Source organism: Octopus bimaculoides, chromosome 27 (genome assembly GCF_046866305.1).
Source record: "Octopus bimaculoides isolate indiv1 chromosome 27, ASM4686630v1, whole genome shotgun sequence".
Taxonomy (NCBI): Eukaryota; Metazoa; Mollusca; class Cephalopoda; order Octopoda; family Octopodidae; genus Octopus; species Octopus bimaculoides.
Genome location: NC_142954.1, coordinates 14,550,440 through 14,575,045, shown reverse-complemented (window position 1 = coordinate 14,575,045; position 24,606 = coordinate 14,550,440). Strand labels below are relative to the sequence as shown.

Sequence of the window (24,606 nt, the reverse complement as noted above, 5' to 3'; positions counted from 1 at the left end):
GCCCGGCGTGCTAACGATTCTGCCAGGTCGCTACCCTCTGTTGTCCATACTGGCATAGGTTGGCTGGTTTGACCAGGGACAGCAAGCTGGAAGGCTGCACCATATTCCAGTCTGATTTGGCATGGTTTCTACAGCTGGATGCCTTTCCTAATGCCAACCACTCTGACAGTGTAATATGTGCTTTTACATGCCACCAGAATGGGTGCCATTTGCGTGATACCAATATATGCCATGACTGGGGTTGTCAGAAGTTGGCACTAGTGTTACCATTGCCAAGGAACTGGAACAGATCCTACAAGACTTCTTGCCTTGACCTTTTAGAAGTTCTGCCAATTCTTTAATCTGGATTAATACTTTTTATCTTCCAGTAAAACTTTGTTCAGTCATTGGACCATGGCCATGCTGGGGCACTGCCCTTAAGAGTTTAGTTAAAAAAATCAACTGCAGAGCTTTTATTCTAAAGCCTGGTACTTATTCTATTAGTCACTTTTGATGAACCACTAAGTTACAAGGATGTAACTTGATCAAGTGTCTTCTACTAAAACTCAGGGCTAGCCAAAGCCTTGTGAATGAATTTGTTAGATGGAAACTGTGAGAAAGCCCATCATATGTTTTTGTCGCTGCATTGTGTTTGTATCCTACCACTGCCTGACAACCAGTGACAGTTTGTTTATATCCACATGACTTAGCAGTTTGGTAAAAGAAACAGATAAAATAAGTACCATGCTAAAAAAGAAAAAGTAACGGGGCCAATTCAATCTGTCCAACTAAACTCTTCAAAGTGGTGCCCCAGCATGGCCACAATCTAATGACTGAAACATGTGAAAGAGTACGACAGCACAGTGTATAATTTAATGAACATCTGGCTGCTATTTCTAGCAAGACAAGCAGCCAAGTAGACAGGCCTGGCTTATTGAGGAGCTAAAGAAATTTAATTATATTGGAGGATCTATCCAAGAAGATAATGACTACACCACTAATTAATTACTAGTTAATTAAGCTCAAGAGATAATACTCCGTCATTAGTGATGAGAATGAACACAAGACATTCGTATCAGCCATTTACATAGAAATGCGCAATCTTTTTCTTCTCTTTTCCCTCTTGTTTCTTTCCCCAAACAATTTACCTGACATTCCCTCTTCACATCTCTCGTTTATTGCATGTGTGTGTGTGTGTGTGTGCGTGTGTGTGTGGGAGCATGTGTATACATGTGTGCTGATGAAAGATCAATGGAGCAAGTATAGTACACAAGATCTTAAGTGTGTTTTCATACTTCACACTCACATACACACACTTAGGTGTGTGTATACACATTTACCTATTCATATATATGTATGTATGTATATATAATTATATATATCATCATCATCATCATCGTTTAACGTCCGCTTTCCATGCTAGCATGGGTTGGATGATTTGACTGAGGACTGGTGAAACCGGATGGCAACACCAGGCTCCAATCTAAATTTGGCAGAGTTTCTACAGCTGGATGCCCTTCCTAACACCAACCACTCAGAGAGAGAGTGTAGTAGGTGCTTTTACGTGTCACCTGCACGAAGGCCAGTCAGGCGATACTGGCAACGGCCACGCTTGAAATGGTGTCTTTTATGTGCCACCCGCACAAGCCAGTCCAGGGGCACTGGCAACGATCTCGCTCGAAAATCCTACGGAAGCCAGTCAGGCGGTACTGGCAACGGCCATGCTCAAAATGGTGCATCTTATGTGCCACCCGCACAAGAGCCAGTCCAGGGGCACTGGCAACGATCTTACTTGGCTTGCCGGGTCTTCTCACGCACAGTACATTTCCAAAGGTCTCGGTCAGTAGTCATCGCCTCGGTGAGGCCCAATGTACGAAGGTCTTGCCTCACTACCTCAGCCCAGGTCTTCCTGGGCCTACCTCTAGGTATAAATATATGTGTGTATATATATATATATATATATATGTACGTATATATTAATATATATATGTTTATATATATATTTATTGGCTAAACTGGCAACATGACCATCCCCAAATACAACAATATATATATGTATATATAAATATATATATGTGTATATATATATATATACCGGAGTAAGCACATGAAATGTGCAACAAGGTGGAAAAAAGAATACTCAAATACCAGAGGTAGAGTAATATGCTTTAGTTAAAAGCAGCAGAAATATAACAAAAGACTGTTACTCTGAGTTTTACGTTCCCGATGAACGGGAATGTGAAACTCTGTGTTATATTTCTGCTGCTTTTAAATAAAATATATATATATATATATATATATATATATGTATATATATATATATATATGTATATATATATATATATATATATATATATATATATATATATATATATATATATAATATATATATATATATATATATATATACATATATATATATATATATATATATAATATATATATATATATATATATATAAATATATATATATATATACATATATATGTATATATATATATATATATATATATATATATATATATATATATATATACATACATATATATATATATATATATATATATATATATATATATATATATATATGTATATATATATATATATATGTATATATATATATATATATATATATATATATATATACATATATATATATATATATATATATATATATATACATATATATATATATATACATATATATATATATACATATATATATATATATATATATATATATATATATATATATATATATATATATATATATATATATATACATATATATATATATATATATATATATATATATATATATATATATATATACATATATATATATATATACATATATATATATATACATATATATATATATATATATATATATTTATATATATTTATATATATATATATATATATATATATATATATATATATATATATATATAAATAAACATACTGGTGCAGCAGTGGCTGTGTGGAAAGTAGCTTGTTTACCAACCACATGGTTTTGGGTTCAGTCCCACTGTGTGGCACTTTGGGCAAGTGTCTTCTACTATAGCCTCAGGCCGACCAAAGCCTTGTCAGTGGACTTGGTAGACGGAAACTGAAAGAAGCCCATCGTATATATATATTTATATATATATAAAAGCACCCACTACACTCTCTGAGTGGTTGGCGTTAGGAAGGGCATCCAGCTGTAGAAACTCTGCCAAATTAGATTGGAGCCTGGTGTAACCATCCGGTTGCACCAGTACTCAGTCAAATCGTCCAACCCATGCTAGCATGGAAAGCGGACGTTAAACGATGATGATGATGATGATATATATATATATATATATATATATACACACACACACACATATGCATGTGTATATTTCTGCATCTGTGTTTGTCCCCCATCATCGCTTGACAATCGATGCTGGTGTGTTTACGTCCCTATAACTTAGCGGTTTAGCAAAAGAGATTGATAAAACAAGAACTAGGCTTACAAAGAATAAGTCCCGGGGTCGATTTGCTCGACTAAAGGTGGTACATATGGCAACTGTGTGAAGTTTGCAATGAACCACTGGTGGCACGTGTGACAGTAAATGTGTTGATGGAATAGCTCTCACCAGAGTTATCAAATAATTCACTAGTGAACCTCTGAGTAATGAAGTACCTAGTTTTAAACACTGTTTAAATCTTTTGTGTGTGTGTGGGTACAGTTATGATGCTGAGAAAGATGGTATTGATTATGATTATTATCATTGCCATTCTCATCATCATCGTCATCATCATAATTGTCATCATTGTCATCGTCATAATCATAATTGTCATGGTCATCATCATCATCATCTTCATCTTCATAATTGTCATGGTCATCATCATCATCATCTTCATCATCATCATAATTGTCATGGTCATCATCATCATCATCTTCATCATCATAATTGTCATGGTCATCATCATAATTATCATCACCATCATCATCATCATAACTGTCATGGTCATCATCATCATCATCATCATCATCACCATCGTAATTCTCATTGTGATCATCATCATAGTTGTTATTGTCATCATCATCATTATCATCATGAGATGAGCCGAGAGCGCCTCTTAACCAAATGCTTTTTAGGGATTGTTGCATGCTGTTAAGTGGTGCATGACAGATAAACATTCTCCTGGATAAGACAGCTAACATTTCTCTGTTGACCTGGTTACCTGGCAGGGAGTTGAACTGAGATGATGTTGAAATGGGACGGTAATGTTCAACGCTGAAAATGGGTGCGTATATGTGTGTATGTGTGTGCATATGCAAGAGAACTATGTAAAACTTCACATGTAAAGTAAAAAAAAAAAAAAAAATGGGAAAAATAATCCAGAATCCTTGTCCAGTACCAGATCGATCCCAAAATCTAATGAGACTGTGTCAGTCAAAAGGCAAAACACCTCTGCAAGTTTCATTCCGATCCATCCAGTGGTTCTTCAGATATCTTGTCTATGGACAAACAAACAAACAAACACAACTGAAAACAATACCTCTGCCTTCACTAAGGCAGAGGTAATAATGATTTCTGATTTTGTTACAAGGCCAGCAATTTTGGGGTGGTGCTTATTTCACTGACCCCCAAAAGATGTTGTATTGACCCCAAAAAGATGAAAGGCATAGTGGACCCTGGTGGAATTTGAACTCAGAATGTAATGATGGATGAAATACCACTAAGCATTTTGCCTGGTGTGCTAACGATTCTGCCAGTTAGATTTTAATATTTTAATACAGTGTCTGTTACGACAAAGGTTGGATTGTGGCCATAAGAAATAACTGTAATAATACAGGTGGTTGATGTGGGGAGACCTAGGGTTAAACAACAGCAACTGAAGTTTAAATCAAAGAAGCTGAGCAAAATGATGACCGATCAGAATCAGAAATGATATGGAATGAATGAGTGAGTGAATGAATGAACGAGCAGAGAAAATAGATGAAGAAATCAATTAGTTAACGAATTAGTCAAGGGAATTAATAAAACATGATTAAATACCAGTCACATGACAGAAATGGAAAAAAAACAAAACAAAACAAAATTATAATTACAAAGTAAATTATCTCTTGACTTGTTAGCATTGACAAAGTGAAACGAGGAATAAGACACAACAAAAATAAAACAAACAGGAAAAAAACAAAACAAAAAAGGAACAATCATAATTTACAAAATAATATGTGTATACACACACACATATATATGTATATAATATATATAAATAAATATATATAGATAAACACACACACTCACACATACTTTGTATCTGCTTCACCATAAAGTCAGAAAGATTATATGTGTATATGTTTATATATCTATCTATCTATCTATCTATATATACATATATATATATATATATATATATATATATATATATATATATATGCTTATATATACATACACACACACATACACATATATCTTTGTGTGTGTGTGTGTATATATATATATATATATATATATATTGTGTTCATATCATTAGTTGTTTCTCTTCGTACTTTTACACACACACATATATATATCATTTCTTTTGTAATTCCAGTAATTTAAACAAAGTCATTTGATATGTTTACCATCGTCATTATTTTACATCTGCTTTCCATGCTGCAATCAGTTGTATGGCTTGTCAAAGCCCAAGACAAGTCTTATTTGGAGTTATTGCCTTCGAATCTTGCTTGGAGGACTATGACTCAATAATATATTCTATATTTTCTCTTTGCCTCTATGACTGGATGACTATGTGTGTGTGTGTGTGTGTGTGTGTGTGTGTGTGTGTGTGTGTGTGTGTGTGTGTGTGTGTGTGTGTATATATATATATATATACACACACACACATATATATATGTATACCTAAGCTATTGCTTAACCATCTTCTCACACCATCTCCGATGAAGGGATATAATAAATATCCTGGAAACAGCTGTAAGACCTTCCATTTATAAATGTTCTATATTATACACAGCCTTGGTTTTTTTTATCTCATTACGAAAAGTAAATCCTTATGTATTTATATATGTATATAGATATATATGTGTATGTATATATATATATACTTTATTTAAAAGCAGCAGAAATATAACAAAAGACTGTTACTCGGAGTTTCACGTTCCTGTTCATCGGATAGTTTTGTTAGATGAACGGGAACGTGAAACTCCGAGTAACAGTCTTTTGTTATATTTCTGCTGCTTTTAAATATAGCATATTATTCTATCTCTGGTATTTGAGTACTCTTTTTTCCACCTTGTTGCACATTTACATGCTTACTCCAGTATATATATAAATATATATATATATATATATGTATGTGTATATATATATATATATATATATATATATATATATATATATATATATATATATATATATATATATATATATACATATATATATATACGTATATATATATATATATATATAAATATATATATATATATATATATAAATATATATATATATATATATATATATATATATATACATATATATATATATACATATATATATATATAAATATATATATATATATATATATATATACATATATATATATATACATATATATATATATAAATATATATATATATATATATATATATACATATATATATATATACATATATATATATATAAATATATATATATATATATATATATATATATATATATATATATATATATATATATAAATAAGGATAAGATCGGTTTTTAAAATATTGATCTTATCAAGTGGTCAGCATGGGAATAAAAACCATCAAAGGTAATAATTATTTAAAATTATAATACAGGGTATCAAGAGATACCACCACGCTGAAAAAATAGCAGTCAAATCCTGACTCCAAAACCACAATAAATGTCCGCAAGGCACGATTATAATAATTTTAAATATATATATATGTATGTATGTTTGTATATATGTATCATCATCATCATCATCATCATCGTTTAACGTCCGCTTTCCATGCTAGCATGGGTTGGATGATTTGACTGAGGACTGGTGAAACCGGATGGCAACACCAGGCTCCAGTCTGATTTGGCAGAGTTTCTACAGCTGGATGCCCTTCCTAACGCCAACCACTCAGAGAGTGTAGTGGGTGCTTTTACGTGTCACCCGCACGAAAACGGCCACGCTCAAAATGGTGTCTTTTATGTGCCACCCGCACAAGCCAGTCCAGGGGCACTGGCAACGATCTCGCTCGAAAATCCTACGGGAGCCAGTCAGGCGGTACTGGCAACAGCCACGCTCAAAATGGTGCATCTCATGTGCCACTCGCACAAGAACCAGTCCAGGGGCACTGGCAACGATCTTACTTGGCTTGCCGGGTCTTCTCACGCACAGCACATTTCCAAAGGTCTCGGTCAGTAGTCATCGTCTCGGTGAGGCCCAATGTACGAAGGTCTTGCCTCACCACCTCAGCCCAGGTCTTCCTGGGCCTACCTCTTCCACGGGTTCCCTCAACTGTTAGGGTGTGGCACTTTTTCACACAGCTATCCTCATCCATTCTCACCACATGTCCATACCAGCGCAATCGTCTCTCTTGCACGCCACAACTGATGCTTCTAATGTTCAGCTTTTCTCTCAAGATACTTACACTCTGACGGGAATTCACATTGACATTACACATCCAACGGAGCATACTGGCTTCATTCCTTGCGAGCTTACGTATGTCCTCAGCAGTTACAGCCCATGTTTCACTGCCATGTAGCATGGCTGTTCGTACGCATGCGTCATACATTCTGCCTTTTACTCTGAGTGAGAGTCCCTTTGTCGCCAGCAGGGGTAAGAGCTCTCTAAACTTTGCCCAGGCTATTCTTATTCTAGCAGCTACACTTTCAGCGCACCCACCCCCACTACTAACTTGGTCGCCCAGATAGCGGAAGCTATCGACTACCTCTAGTTTTTCACCCTGGAATGAGATAGAAGTTGTTTCCTGTTTGTTTACAGTCTTTATTGCACCTGAACATTTGCCACAAACAAAAACTAACTTGCTAGTTAACCTGCCTTTGATGTTGCTGCACCTCTTATGTGTCCATAGCTTGCACCGGGTACATCTTATAGAGTTACTACCTACTCCTTTTCTACATACTGAGCAGGGCCATCTACCTGAAGGGGTTTGTGTTTTATCTACCTTCCTACTTATTAGGATTTTGGTTTTAGCTAGGTTGACTCTAAGGCTCTTCAATTCTAGACCTTGCTTCCACACCTGAAACTTCTCCTCTAGTTATGTATATATATATATATATATATATATATACATATATATATATATATACATATATATATATATATATACATATATATATATATATATATATATACATATATATATATATATATATATACATATATATATATACATATATATATATATATATATACATATATATATATATATACATATATATATATATGTATATATATATATATATATATATATATATATATATATATATATATATATATATATATATATATATATATATATATATATATATGCTGTACTTCAATATACATCTATATGTACATACATACATCCCTCCATCAAACCATTTCATACATACATAAATGCATGTATACATACATACACACACATACTTACATACATGCAAGCATACATATATACATACATACATACATAATACATACATACATACATAAATGTATTACATAGAAATGTCAACACTGTTGTTCCCAATAGTACAACAACTGTTATCTCCAAGGTTGGAACAATTAAGAGGACATGTTAACAAGCTAATTAAAAAGCTATTAACTTTAACCAATAACAGAAGAAAAAAATGTAAAAAACAAACAAACTAACAAAACTACATTAATAATTAAAATGCCAAAAATATGAAAAAAAAAAAAGACAAGAGATGAGCAAAGAAAAAAAATGGAATAAATCTTATGGTAAAAGTCTAAGAAGTCAATTTATATTAAACGAATAAATAACTAATTGCTTCTAACGATAGAACAAGAATTAATGGCAATAAAACAATGTCTTTTAGAATAAAATTATTATTTATAAAGAAGTAAATACACAAATAAAACAAAAGAAAAGAAATGAAGAAATACAAAGAATTCGTTTTGTTAACCAATCATAATTTAGAAGGATGACGGAACTGGTAGAATCGGTCAAGTATTGGTGAACCATTTTATTATCTGTTATCTTCTGTTTTTTATATGTTTCAGTCCTTAGACTACGGCCATGCTGGGGCACTACCTTGAGGAATTTTATTGAATGAATTGATCCCAGTATTTATTTTTTTCCCTTTTTTCTAAGCCTGGTTATTATTCTATTGATCTCTATTTGCCAGACTGCTAAGTTACTGGGACTTAAACACACCAACACTGGTCGTCAAGCAGTGGTGGTGGTGGTGGGGAGACACAAACACACACACACACACGATGGGCATCTTTCAGCTTCCGTCTACCAAATCTATTTCACAGAGGGACTAGGCTGGTGAATAGAAGATCATAACTAAGATCCTACCACTCCATAGGGGGTAAAAGGATCAGGCATGGGAACACGTGTGATCAAAGTTGCTCCAGCCACGACCACCCTATCTTTTTTTGTATTTCAGGAACACATATCTCTGGATTTAATGAACTTAGAACAAGACTTCAGGGAAATTTGACTGCAGTTTCTGAAAGATCATAGATCCTGCCTTGGGAAGACCCTGCAAGTGAGAGGAGGTAATAAAAGAGACTATCTGGAGCAGAATTAATTAAATAATTAATTGATTAATTTTAAAACTGTTTATTTTTATAGTTGGTTTCCCTGATTTATTTATTGGAACCAATGTTTGTCTTTTACAGCTGAATAAATCTCCTTCCAACCATGAAATTGTTGTTGATGCTTAGCCCCCAGTCAGCTCTGATCAAATAGATCTATAATTAAAGGCACTTCCAAAGTTGGTCATCCTATCTTATTTTCAGACAATTTCTTCACAATTTTATTATCTACTACCTCCTTTTTTTTCTCCTCAAGACATCATGGGTCTTTTTCTGTGTTCTTTTTTACTTTGTTTCTTTCCTGTTATATTCCAATGAAATTCTATCTTACACATGGCATAACTATTATTGTCTTCAACTTTTATTCAAAAACAAAACCTTCTTATTTGATTGTTCTTCAAATCGTAGAAAAATCTATCACAAATATTGATTGGTTGTTGTTACCAATTCCAATACCATTCTCTTTCCCCAGGGAACAACTAAATTCTTGATGACGTAAAGTAATCTTTTGGTTTGGAATTCTTCAACTAATACCTATCACTAATGAGACAAAGTCAGACCATTTATCCTCCGTATCCTTCTTACATTTCTCAGACTTTGACCGATATACAATTTCAAGAACCATGATAGCTCCTTCACCTGCTCTTCACACCCACTTAAAGAATTTTAACATTGGTTTCCCCTGTTTTCAAAAATCTTGACAGCTGTGTTACCTGTCCTTCACCTGTCCTTGAAGAATTTTAACAACTGTTTTACCTGTATTTTAAGATTAACAGACAGCTGTTTCACCCATAAATAATTTTTTCGTCATTTTTCAAGTATCAGAACAGTTTTTTTTACCTGTCCCCCCTCCTGTTGCTTTTCATTCTTATTGGATTGTTCTGAAGCTTATGGCCTTGCAGACCTTCATACATAGATGTGAGTAATGTTAAGGTGAATTAGGTTATTATTTCTAGCTGGCTGGACAAGTAGCCACACTAAAATTCAGTCATTAGCACAGCCATATTGAAACAATCAAACATGTTTCTGCCTACTTTGTATCCATTTATCTTTCTTTGTGATTTGAGGGAGGTTTGACTGCTATTTCTAGCAACTCAAGTGACCATATTGAGGCTTTCTCTTCAGTTATGATGTAGTTATTTAGCCACAGGCTTGCTCTAAAGCAACAGACTCTTGATTAAATGGGTTCCCACCATGACTAAACCATCATTTGTATATCAGACATCACATTATCCAGTTTATCCTCTTCTGTCATTTAAGGGGTAGGGTGTACTTTGAAGAATAGGCTGTTATTTCTAGCAACTCAAATGACTTCTTCCTTGGCGTCATCGCAGCTATGTGAGTTACACTTGCAAGGTATTTATTGGCTGAGCCTGGACTGTGGGAGAAGATACTTGCCTAAGATACAGTGAAATGTGTTTAGACATGGGAACGAATGGTTGTATCATGAACTTAACCATGCAGTCGTGTCAGAGATCAGATTTCATATATAGAGACAACACACTAAAACACATTCTCACACACACACACACACACACACAATGTGTGCATATACACACCCACATGTGAGTGCATGCACACACGCACACTAACTAAGACTTACAGATAATAACATACCTCTTTAGATGCTAACATCCTCACTAACCATCAGATATGATACACACACGTGCATGCACACGCACACACACACAAGATGAGAAAAGCAAACAAAAGACGTGAGACACAAGAAGAAAGGAAGAGGTGGAGAAGGAAATAAAAAGGAAGAGGATGAAGTAAATAAAAGACGGAGAATTAAAGAAGTATAACTGATTTTGCTCTTATGATTTTGGCAAGTGTTGGTCATGTTGATTCTGGCTGTCAACCAATATTTCTCCAAACTCAACATCTCCATTTTTTCCAATTATGCACACACACACACACACACACACACACACACATACACACACACACACACACACACACACACACACACACACATGCACATATTTCGTTGCTATTTTGCAAAAATGTTGTAAGTCCAAAACGAAAAAAATAGTTTCACCATTAGGAGTGGCTGCGTGGTAAGTAGCTTGCTTATGAACCACATGGTTCCGAGTTCAGTCCCACGGCATGGCACCTTGGGCAAGTGTCTTCTACTATAACCTCGGGCTGACCAAAGCCTTGTGAGTGGATTTGGTCGACGGAAACTGAAAGAAGCCCATCGTATATATATATATATATATATATATATATATATATGTTAATTCTCTGAATGAAGTATTAACAGTAACTGCACGATAAAGTGAAGTATGTTGCCACTTAAATGTGGCTGACCCCTAGGGGTGGATGTTACTGTTGCTTTTAGCCCCAGGAGGACATCTCCAGCTAGCTTATTGACATACTTCTGTGTCCGGGAAATAACCCTGAAACCCGGGTCCGTTCGTGCTACAGATCACGATGAGAGAGATAACTTCCCTTGGCAAAACAAACAGGACACAGAAGTGTGTCAATAAGCTAGCTGGAGGAGATGTCCTCCTGGGGCTAAAAGCAACAGTAACATCCATCCCTAGGGGTCAGCCACATTTAAGTGGCAATATACTTCACTTTATATATATATATATATATATATATATATATATATATATATATATATATATATATATATATATATAAATATATAAATATACATCACTTGCATATATGACTCAACTTGCTGATCAGAGTGATGTACTTAGTAGAGCAGCTACTACACTGCAATCTATTGAGTCACTTCTTGCAAACGACACAATCCACAAAAATTAAGGCGGTGCTCCAGTATGGCCACAGTCAAATGACTGAAACAAGTAAAAGAATATATATGTGTGTGTGTGTGTAGATACCCATGATCCTTTATACATGTGTGTGTGTATATATATATATATATATATATACACACACATATATATTATGTTAAACTGTTAATCCTAACACATTTTTTTCTCTCTCCATCCTTTTTCTTTTTCACTCCATTTTTTTCCCTCTCATCCCTTTGTGTGAAAGAGCATGGGCTCGAAATGTCAAAGACTTTTCCTTTCTTCCCAAGTGTCAAACTAAAATACCTGCACACACACACATATATATATGTACGTATATATATCTAGAGGTTCAGCAAAAGAGACTGATAGAATAAGTAGTGGAGTCAATTCATTCAACTAAATACCTTCAAGTGGTGCCCCAGCATGGCCACTGCAGTCAAATGACTGAAACTATTAAAAAAGGGGTAAAAGAAAAATGTATATGAGAGAGAGAGAGACGGAGAGAGAGGGGAAAATAGGGAGAGAAAGATGTGCTGTTTGAGAGACAGTGAAATACCCGAAAGGTTAATAAACTTGCTGAGAGACCCAGTTTTTGTTTCCAACCAACTTTGGCCCCTGGTCGTGTCTGTTCTCTTTCCATGGCTTATTAACCATAAGTTTCGACCCTTGTCATTTTCCTTTCTCTCTCTCTCTCTTTCTCTTTCTCACACATACACACAATCTCTCCAATTGTTCTTCCACCCACCCATCCACCCATCCATCCATTCATCATTTGTCCGCCCGACCCCAATTGTTCTTCCACCCACCCATCCATCCATCCATCCATCTTTATCCATCCATCCATCTTTATCCATCCATCCATCTTTATCCATAATTCCATCGATCTGCTACTGCACGTGCGGTTCTCTTTGTGCAATTGATTTTTGGGTGTCAGAGGTGAAAGAATAACAAGTGAATAAATAAATTAGATAGACAAGTTGGAGTGTTGTTTGTTTATCCAAACCTGCTAATTATACGAGTTGACGACAACAGAGAAGGAAGGACATCAGAATGTCCTTGAAACATATATCTTGGAATAGGAGCAGAAATTTATATCTATTGAAAGCAAATGAAATAGACTATCACTGGCTATGAATAGACTGTCGGATGTAGTTTTAGCAAGATTACACAATCCATACACAATCATAAATACACACATAAGTGCCATTGTTGATCTTATCAGTCATAGTAATATTCCTATGAGCCTTTGTGGTCCACTGCAAAGTGTTTCAAGTAACATGTCAATAAAATCATCATTTCATTCTGATGATGAGACTAGCAGAAATGGCTTTGAAACATTAAATGGGGAATGAATTTGGGAATGCTATTGCTTCAAAGTAAATGTAAACAAGTATTAAGCAAATATGAAAAATCATTAATAATAAAAAAGATTAGATTTAAAGTAGGTGTAAGTGTGGCTGTGTGGTAAGAAGCTTGCCACCAAAGCCTTGTGAGTGGATTTGGTAGATCTATCTGAAAGAAGCCCATCATAAATATATATGTATATATATATATAGAGAGAGAGAGAATAACAAAAAAAAAAACAAAAGACGAAGACAGGTGGTGTAGACAACAAACAGATGTATTAGTATAATGCTCGGGAAGTGAAAAAGTCTTTAACGTTTCAAGCCTATGCTCTTCCACAGAAAGGAACACAGAAAGAAACAAGGAGAGAAAATAAAGTATGTGTAGTGGTTAGCGATCTATCATGGCGAATGTATATATATATATATATAATTAATTCAATAATAGGATAAAGTCTTTTATAAGAATTTATCAAGTAGCTAGTGTAAATTCTTATAAAAGACTTTATCCTATTATTGAATTAATTAAATATATAACCAGAATATATTCAGTGCTGAATTTTATTCTGAACCCCCCCCCCCTCCAAAAAAAAAAACACACGTACTGAGACGCAATTCGAAAAAGCCAGCCTCTTACATAGATATATAGGGATAAACAATCTTCTATGTACTATGCTGAATACATGAGGTGTTCGTCTGGTATGTTGATTTTTTTGTTTATTTTTATGTGTCTTGACCATACTATACTGATGAGTAAAAGTTGCATATTACTGTAATAACTACAAAATCATGATCTATAGTTTAGTCTGTGTTTAGGGGGATAGCTTTGAGAGTTGCATTTTCTCGCGTTCGATAAAAATGTGTATATTATGGTAGTTTGACCTTAGAGTCCCTCTTAGTGTGAGGCATTCATGTATAGTAATGTCCTTATATATATATATATATATATATATATATATATATATATATATATATATATAGTTGAAAAAAGATTAGAGATTTATACAAATCAAATTTTTATATATAAAAAACAGAGGTGAAAGCAAGTCTAAGACATTTCAATTTAAGAGGGAATTTAAAAAATATTAAAAAAATTATATAAAAAATTACATAAAAAATTATATATATATTATTATATAATTTCTTACTAAATTCCCTCTTAAATTGAAATGTCTTAGACATACTTCTGTGCTATTTCCACCTCGATCTTTTATATACATATATATATCATCATTTAACATCCGTCTTCCATACTAGCATGGGTTGGATGGTTTGGCAGGAGCCAGCCAAGCAGAAGACTACACCAGCCTACTGTGCCATCTTTTTTGTTGTTAACACAACGTTTCAGCTGATATACTCTCCAGCCTTCATCTGGTGTCTTGGGGAAATTTCGAATCTGGGTTCTCATTCCTAAGGTATTTTTCGATGTTAATAATGTCAAAAAATACCTTAGGAATAAGAACCCAGGTACGAAATTTCCCCAAGTCACCTGATGAAGGCTGGAGGGTATATCAGCTGAAGCGTGTTAGCAACAAAGAAGATGAGGACAAATATCCGTCAAATGTAAACAATGTAATTTGTTCCAGACTCCAGCTTAATAATGAGTATGTTATTTTATTAATTTCTTCTTTCTTTTAAAAATTAATTGAAGTAAAGGCAGCAGATGTTGACAGAACTGTGGTAACAGAAAGGTTAACCAATAAACTAATCAAGTGTTTCATTAACGATTGAGTCATTCAATCAATCTTCAAAGTTTATCAAAGTTCTTTTATCATCATCCATGACCTCACCAATGATGTGCCCACTCTACTCCAGATCTGCTTCAGGTCTGTTTGTCCAAAACTATGTATTGACAAGTGAGTGAGTTCACACGAAGAATCTTGACAACTGAATACAAAATCGATAAATATATATATATTTTTAATAGATGCAATACATGATTTATGTGCTACTTATAGTTTCTTGTGCTGAGAACATGTCAAATAATGAATTATAACATGCGTAACATCTCTGCACAGTCATCATGCACAAACCACAAAGCATAACGAGCTAAAAATTGAATGAAAGAAGAAACATGAAAAGTCAAGAAGGAAGCGTATATTGTGCCTGATGACTGTGCAGAGATGTTACACATGTTATAATTCATTATTTGGCATATTCTCAACACAAGAAACTTTTAGTAGCACATAAAACATGTATTGTGTCTATTAAAAAGTATATTTATCTCTCACAAGATGAAGTACGTATTTTTTTGATAAGATCCGGCAAGCCAAGTGAGACCTAAATCCAAGGCCTCTGCCAGGGGTGTAGCCAGCCCACTTATGCGTACCTTTCCTTCATTGGACACTAAACTCCGCTTGCGAAGACCTGTTGAGGCAAGTGAAATCGAAATTGATCTAAATTCGATGACTGGCACCCATGCCAACGTCGTCTCCTTCATTGGACACAAAACTCGGCTTGCAAAGACCTTCATGGCACTTGTGCCGGTAACACGTGAAAAAACATTTGAGCGAGATCGTTGCCAGTGCCAGTGGACTGGCTCCTGTGCAGGTGGCACGTAAAATACACCCTTTTGAGCATGGCCATTGCCAGTACCGCTGGACTGGCCTTCGTGCCGGTGGCACATAAAAGCACCCACTAAACTCTCGGAGTGGTTGGCGTTAGGAAGGGCATCCAGCTGTAGAAACAGATTGGAGCCTGGTGTAGCCATCTGGTTTACCAGTCCTCAGTCAAATCGTCCAACCCATGCTAGCATGGAAAGTGGACGTTAAACGATGATGATGATGATGATGATGATGATATATATATATATATATATACATATATATATACATGCGAAACACGGTGGAAAAAATAGTACTTAAATACCGGAGGTAGTGTAATATGCTTTATTAATAAAGCGGGAAAGACATCACAAAAATTGTTACACAGTTTCATGTTCCCATTTGTAGGACAGTTTTGGTTTAGAAACTCTGATGAATGAGGACATGAAACTCTGAGTAATAGCTTTTGTGATGTCTTTGCAGCTTTATTCATAAAGTGTATATATATATATATATATATATAATTTTTCTCGTCTGGCCGTATAGCTTCTGTTTGTTTTCCTGTCTTGTTTTTTGTCCACCACTACATTCCTCCATGGCAAGATTTAATTTGCGTATACAAATTTAATTTGCGGTCCATGGGACGAGCCGTTTTATCGATGCGTCCTGCCCAAGCTCTTCGAAACACCGGTGTTAAAACGTGGGTAGCTGATGAAGTAGAATGTTCTCTATGTGGCTTGTGTGTTTTCTCATCTACGTTTTGTTTGCAATGTCCTGTACCCAGATATGCACCTATACATACAGGTGGATGTCGGTATGCACATACCTGTACGTATATATGCATATACTCATTTACTATTTGTTTTTATATATATATATACATATATATATACAGTAATCTCTCACCATATTGTGGCTCACCTGTCACAGACTCAGTATATAATGGATTTTTCTGGCTAATATATATAAATTCATACCACGGACTCCTCAGTATATCCGAGTTTCTGCAGCTGATAGGTGTTTATATTTTCTCAGAGTTTAATTTTTTTCTGTGGGAGGTTTTGGAACATAACACCTGGGATAGTTAAGGGATTACTGTATATAAATACATATATATATAATGATTCACAATCAAGATGCAGAAATGGCGCATTCCGAATGAACAAGGTAATGTAATCTGATAGTAGAAAGAATTATATATATATGTACTGAATAATAAAAAAAAAATGAGCAAGATTTTAACAGTTGTTTCATAAGTGGCTGTGTGGTAAGTAACTTGTTCACCAATCACATGGTCCTGGGTTCAGTCCCACCTCATGGCACCTTGGGCAAGTGTCTTCTACTATAGCCTCAGGCTGACCAAAGTCTTGTGAGTGGATTTGGTCAACAGAAACTGGAAGAAGCCCGTTGTATATGTATATATATATATATATATATATATATATATATATGTATGTATGTGTGTCTATGTTTGTGTGTCGGCTTGTCCCCCCAACATTGCTTGACAACCGATGCTGGTGTGTCCCTGTAATTTAGTGGCTCGGCAAAAGAGACCGATAGAATAAGTACTAGGCTTACAAAGAATAAGCTCTGGGGTTGATTTGCTCAACTAAAGGCGCTGATCCAGCATGGCCACAGGTAAATGACTGAAACAAATAGAAGAATAATAGAAGCTCTATAACTGTTACCATGGTTGAAATGCAAACATTGTTATCTATTTAATTAATTGATTAATTAATTAATTAATAAAAATACATAATTATTGGAATTTAACTCTTAAATTCAGAGTATATATTCTACAGCAAATAAACACTTATTTCAAAACACTGGTTTTAAATTTTGGCACAAAGCCAGCAATTTTCAGAGAAGGGCTGGCTAAGTCGATTACATTAACACCAGTGTCTTACTGGTACTCATTTTATTGACCCTGAAAGGATAGAAGGCAAAGTCAGCCTTGGCTGGATTTGATCTCAAAATGTGAAGACATGAAAAACTGCTAAGCATTTTGCACAGCGTTCTAATGATCCTGTCAGTTCACCACCTTACTTATTCCAATGTATTGTGTGTGTATGTGTGTGTTGGCACTTCGTCGCTTATGACGTCGAGGGTCCCAGTTGATCTGATCAACGGAACAGCCTGCTCGTGAAATTAACGTGCAAGTGGCTGAGCACTCCACAGACACGTGTACCCTTAACGTAGTTCTCGGGGATATTCAGCGTGACACAGTGTGACAAGGCTGACCCTTTGAAATACAGGCACAACAGAAACAGGAAGTAAGAGTGAGAGAAAGTTGTGGTGAAAGAGTACAGCAGGGTTTGCCACCATCCCCTGCCGGAGCCTCGTGGAGCTTTAGGTGTTTTCGCTCAATAAACACTCACAACGCCCAGTCTGGGAATCGAAACTGCGAGTCCGCTGCCCTAACCACTGGGCCATTGCGCCTCCACATTCCAATGTATTAATTACACACAAACACACACACCTACACACACAGTGGAGACCACTTTTAATCATAGATAATGTTATCAACTATTTACTGTTATGAAACTCTAGAGGCTCCTAAAATCTTCATTTGCTTAATGTTATCAGCCAAATATAGCCAGTAAAAATAGCTGTATCCCCAGATGATCATAATAAGAGATTTTCACTAAATGTCAACTCGGTGTAGGCATGGTTACGTGGTTAAGAAGCTCACTTAGCAATCACATGGCTTTGGGTTCAATCTCACAGCACACCACCTTGGGCAAGTTCAGCCTTGTGGTGACCAATGCCTTGTAACTGAATTTGGTAGACTGAGACTGTGTGGAAGCCTGTTATACACACACACACACATACACACATGTAAAAGAAAATAAGAAGATAAAGTAATAAACGATTATCTTATGAAGTTCATTAGCTTACAGCTGTTTCTGCTATAAGATGCAGTGGACTCATAGTCGGGTGTCTGAATAATACCTTATAGCTTCATCAGAACCTTGAATATATATATATGTGTGTATGTATGTGTTTTTTCGTTTGACAACCTGCTTTGGTTTGTTTGTATCCCTGTAACCTAGCAGTTCAGCAATGAAATCAACAGAATACCAGACTTAGACAATAAATACTGGAGTTGATTTGTTTGACAAAACCCTTCAAAGCAGTGCTCCACCATGGTTGTAGTCTAATGACTGAAACAAGGAATAGATAGAAAATAATGTGCTTTTAACGAGAAACAATTAAAAAAAGAGAAACAGTAACAGGAAGTATTGAGTGAAAACTGGAAGTAAAGGCTTCCCTTATATGATTGGCAGAAAAAACTGCAGCTTCACAGATGCACCAAACCCAGCTTTTCACATCATGGTAATATTAAAGACCATGTCAAAACTGACCTGGTCAGTGCTTGTGCATCGTAAAAAGCTCTCTGGTCACCCTGCTGGGTGTTTTGCACCAGGAAGGGAATCCAGCTGTAAAAGCCATGCCAAAACAGACGCAGAAATCTGGTGCAGGCTTCTGCCTGGCCAATTCCTGTCAAACCGTCCCACCCCATGCCAGCATGGGTGGGACACTGATGATGATGATGATATAACAAAGGTAATTCCTAATATTTGACACAAGGTCAGCAACACTAGGAGGAAGAAATCTGTTGATTATAGCAACCCCAGTATGCAACTGGTATTTATTTTGTAAACCCCTGAAATGATGAAAGGAGAAGTTTACCTCGGCAGCAGCAGCAATTGAACTTGACTGCAAATCTGGAAGAACTGTTACTAAACATGTTGTCTGGTGCTCTAACAACTCTACCAGCTCACTGCCTTCTTATAAACCAGGCATGGGTAAGCGCTTTCGAGAAATGGGCCATATAAGGCAATTAAGAAGAATTACTTACATCGTCGTTGTTTAACATCTGCCTTCCATGCTGGCATGGGTTGGATGGTTCAATAGGAACTGGCTAGGCAGGATCCAGCATCAGGCTTCTGTGTTTGTTTTGGCAGGGTTTTTACAGCTTGATGCCCTTCCTAACACTAACCACTCCATAGACTGGGCTGAGATCTTTTTATGTGGCACCAGCACAGGCAAGGTCAGTTTTGGCATGGTCTTTTATATTACCATTATGTGAAAAGCTGTGAAGGCGCATGGCGCAGTGGTTAGAGCGTCGAGCTTACGATCGTGAGGTTGTTAGTTCGAATCCCAGACCGGGCTGCGTGTTGTGTTCTCGAGCAAGACACTTTATTTCACATTGCTCCAGTTCACTCAGCTGTAGAAATGAGTTGCAACATCACTGATGCCAAGCTGTATCGGCCCCTCTGCCTTTCCCTCGGATGAGATCAGTGGCGTGGAGAGGGGAGGCTGGTATGCATGGGCGACTGCTGGTCTTCCATAAACAATCTTGCTCAGACTTGTGCCTGGGAGGGTAACTTTCTAGGTGCAATCCCATGGTCAGTCATTACTGAAGGAGGTCTCAGTATGTGAAAAGCTGGGTTTAGTGCAACTGTGAAGCTATGGTTCATACAGGCCTCATAAGAAATGGTTTATCGTCAAGTGGGCCACGAAAAAAAAAATGCTTAAAGTAATTTTTCATTCGGCATGCCATTTGGAAAACCTCATGAGTTGTAGTTTTGCCCACGATATGAATAAGAATTTTAGAATTCAAACAGCATGTTTTAATTTACAAGAAATGCAAGTCTGGGTCCATGGTATAATTAACGGTAAAAATGGGCAAAAAAATAGACAAAAAGAATCATGCCAAAAGAAAAAGATAAAATAAGATAAAATAAAATTTTAAAAAAGCGTCAAACATGATCAGCAGCTTTCTGAATTCTGGCTCTCATTTTGGTATCGGTATTGGTTAATATTTCTTAGGTATATAATATTGATATTAAATCAATATAAATGCAGATAACGAGGATGAGAGACGAGTAAATTAAATTAGAGACACAATAGAGTGAACCAGTTAAAATATTGAAGAAAAAAAATAAACAAGTTATTGAATAACTATAATTAGAAAGAAATAATCAGTAGTCAGCGTAAACGAGATAATAAACGTAACTGGTTCGAAATCAAATAAATGAACACGTGTATATATTAACCCTTTCGCCCCCCCCCCCCCATTAATGTCTGTTTTTCTCTCTGATTGTATAATGTGTATACAAAAACAGTCAAACATCAAATCGAAGGACTGCTCAATACTTTTTAGAAGACCATTGAATATTTTTAGAAGGAAACTTTTTAACAGTAACTTCGAAGTTTCGGGTTTTAAGCTAAAACTTCAAATTAACTCTCAACCTTCATCATCATCATTTAACGTCTGCTTTCCATGCTAGCATGGGTTGGACGATTTGACTGGGGACTGTTGAACCAGACGGCTACACCAGACTCCAATCTGATCTGGCAGAGTTTCTACAACTGGATGCCCTTCCTAACGCCAGCCACTCCGAGAGTGTAGTGGGTGCTTTTTACGTGCCACCGGCACGAGGGCCAGTCTGGTGGTACTGGCAACGACCACGCTCAAATGGTGTTTTTTTACGTGCCACCTGAACAGGAGTCAGTCCAATGTTTTGTTCACATGTCACCGGCACAAGTGCCAGTAAGGCGAAGCTCGAAACGATCGTGCTTAAATGGTGCTTTTTATGTGCCACTGGCACGGAAGTGAGACCGCTACTCTGGCAGTGATCCCACTCGGATGGTGCTGTTAGCGCTCCACTGGCACCAGTGCCAGTCATCGAATTTGGTTCAGTTTCGATCTCACTTGCCCCAACAGGTCTTCGCAAGTTGAGTTTAGTGTCCGAGGAGGGAAGGTTGGCATGGGTGCCAGTCAACGAATATGGTTCAATTTTTGATTTTGCACTTTGTAAAAATAAAATATTCATGCGTGACTGTGTGGTAAAGAATTTGCTTTCCAACCATATGCTACTTATCATCATCATCATCCAGTGTTTTAAATCCGGGTTTTGTCCCCGTTAACAGGGGTGGCTGGATCTACCTCAATGCTATAGCAACTGAGGCAAGCAGGTACAGACCACCCCAACGTTTGGGCTGGCTGGTGCCCATTCTCCTTTGCTATCATGAAGCGTTTTTGGAGCTGGATTTTCTATGGGGAGCATGTCCTTGCTTATCCACCGATCTCAGTTTCTAGACATGAGTGGTCCCGAGACCAAGGCCTCTACCATGATTTTTAAGAAATGTGGTGGAAAACTAGCTCAGGAAGGCAGGGATGCTACCTCCTGAGACCCTTTTGGAGCCCCCCTACTCAACAAGGTACAAAACTTAGGGATCAAGGAGTCTCTCCAGGTTGAACTGCTTCTTCTCCAAACTGAGGGGTCACAGCTCTGATATTTTCAACAAGTGATTAGAATGCTATGAGAAAAACAAACAAAAAAAAAAATCACAAGATGGATTTGTCAAGGCAAGCCAATCCCTGGGTAGACCTGAGATGGTTTGATAATATCCATAACCTCACTTGGTCATGTTTGAGAATCCAGCTGAAGAATTTAATGACAGTTGCTTCCAATAGGAATCTATGGACGAGGTGTCTGAGAAGTCTATCCCCCCATGACTGTCCCAGAAATTGTGGGCATAAAAAAATGGTTGGATGGACAATAGCATGAAAGTATAACATAATCACTAACTTCTTAGTGATGATTAGCACAACTGAAACCGGTCGACTATGTAAATATTTTATTTTGCAAAAATATATTTTGTCCTACATAAAATTTCTGTACATTTTCTTTCTTTTTATATTTTTCGCTACAATTCAACACAAGGACAAAAATGTTTTCATCGAACTTTTTCACTATATATATATATTTCTTTTATTTGTTTCAGTCATTTCACTGTGGCCATGCTGGAGCTTCTTTCAGTTTCCGACAAGCTGCTTTCAGTTTCCATCTACCAAATCCACTCACAAGGCTTTGGTCAGGCTGAGGCTATAGTAGACGACACTTGCCCAAGGTACTACACTGTGGGATTGAACCTGGAACCATATAGTTGGTAAACAAGCTTTTTACCACACATCCACGCCTGCATACATTTTGCCTGGCATGCTAATGGTTCTGCCAGCTCACCACCTTAATAATAATAATCATGGTTTCCAGCTCACTTTCTTAAGAATAAGAATAAGAATAATAATGATAATAATGATAATAATAATAATAATAATATATATATATATATATATATATATATATATATATATATATATACATACATATATGTATTTGTAATTTATGCATGTAAAATTTTTCTTTTTTCTTCTTTTTTAGTGTATGCATGTTTGCTTGTGTGTATGTGTGTACATGTGTGTGTGAGAGATAGAGAAAGAGAGAGCTCCTTGTGAAAGAAGGGTTTAGAAAGCAGAATATTGAATTATATTCCATTCCTATTCTATTGGGGCGAGAGAAAAAAAGGGGGGGGAGAGAGCGTGAGAGAAGGAAAGAGAGAGATGTATATCTTATATCAATATAATCATCTCCTTGACGTTGTCATCATTATCTTCATCATCTTCCTCCTCCTTATTGTTGTTGTAATCATCACCGTCCTCAACATTGCCACCCCCATCATTATTAATTCTTCACCACCTACATCGTCATCATCATCATCATCATCATAACCATCACCATTATAATCATCATCATCTTCATCATAGTTGTTATCGTCGTCATCATCTTCATTACCATCATCATCATCATCATCATCCTCTCCATCATCAACACCACCTTGACCACAAACCAACACTACTGCCCCTGCCATCATAATGTTTGCCTGTCTTCTGCCTGTCCGAGTAATCTTGCCAAGTTTTCTTTTTGTTTTCACAAACTGTGATAAATCAAAAAAACTGTGAAAACATTCGTTACATTTTGCGAATGGTTTGTAAATGGGCTGTCAAAATTAAAATTGCAATAATAATAATAATAATAATGGTTTCCAATTTTGGCACAAGGCCAGCAAGTTCAGGAGAAGGAGCAAGTCAATTATATTGACCCTGGTGCTCAACTGGCACTTAATTTATAGACAAAATGAAAGAATGAAATGCAAAGTCTACTTTGGCACAATTTGAGCTCAGAACGAGTAGACAGATGAAATGCCGCTAAGCATTTTGCCCAGCATGCTAATGACCTCCTTGCCAACTCACCACTTTAATAATAGTAAAAATAATGGTTTTAAATGTTGGCACAGGGCCATCAATTTTTGGGGGGGGATGGGGGGGGGGGGTAAGTGAGTTACATAAGACTCAAG

The 24,606-nt window shown here is 36.1% G+C and overlaps 1 protein-coding gene across 5 annotated transcripts in view; it reads left to right on the top strand.

The window, feature by feature from the left end:
* LOC106869117 (uncharacterized) overlaps positions 1-24,606 on the top strand; it is a 378,018-nt gene that overhangs the window by 165,629 nt on the left and 187,783 nt on the right. For 3 of the 5 annotated variants that reach the window (XR_008266909.2, XM_089343460.1, XM_089343462.1), the window contains one exon: positions 9,588-10,265. The exons of the other annotated variants lie outside the window; for them this stretch is intronic. Coding sequence is in view for 2 of the 3 variants with exons in the window: in XM_089343460.1 (XP_089199586.1) it covers positions 9,588-9,664 (77 nt within the window). In the remaining variant the exon portion in view is untranslated. Of the gene's footprint in view, positions 1-9,587; positions 10,266-24,606 lie in introns of those variants that run through there. 5 annotated transcript variants of the gene reach the window in all.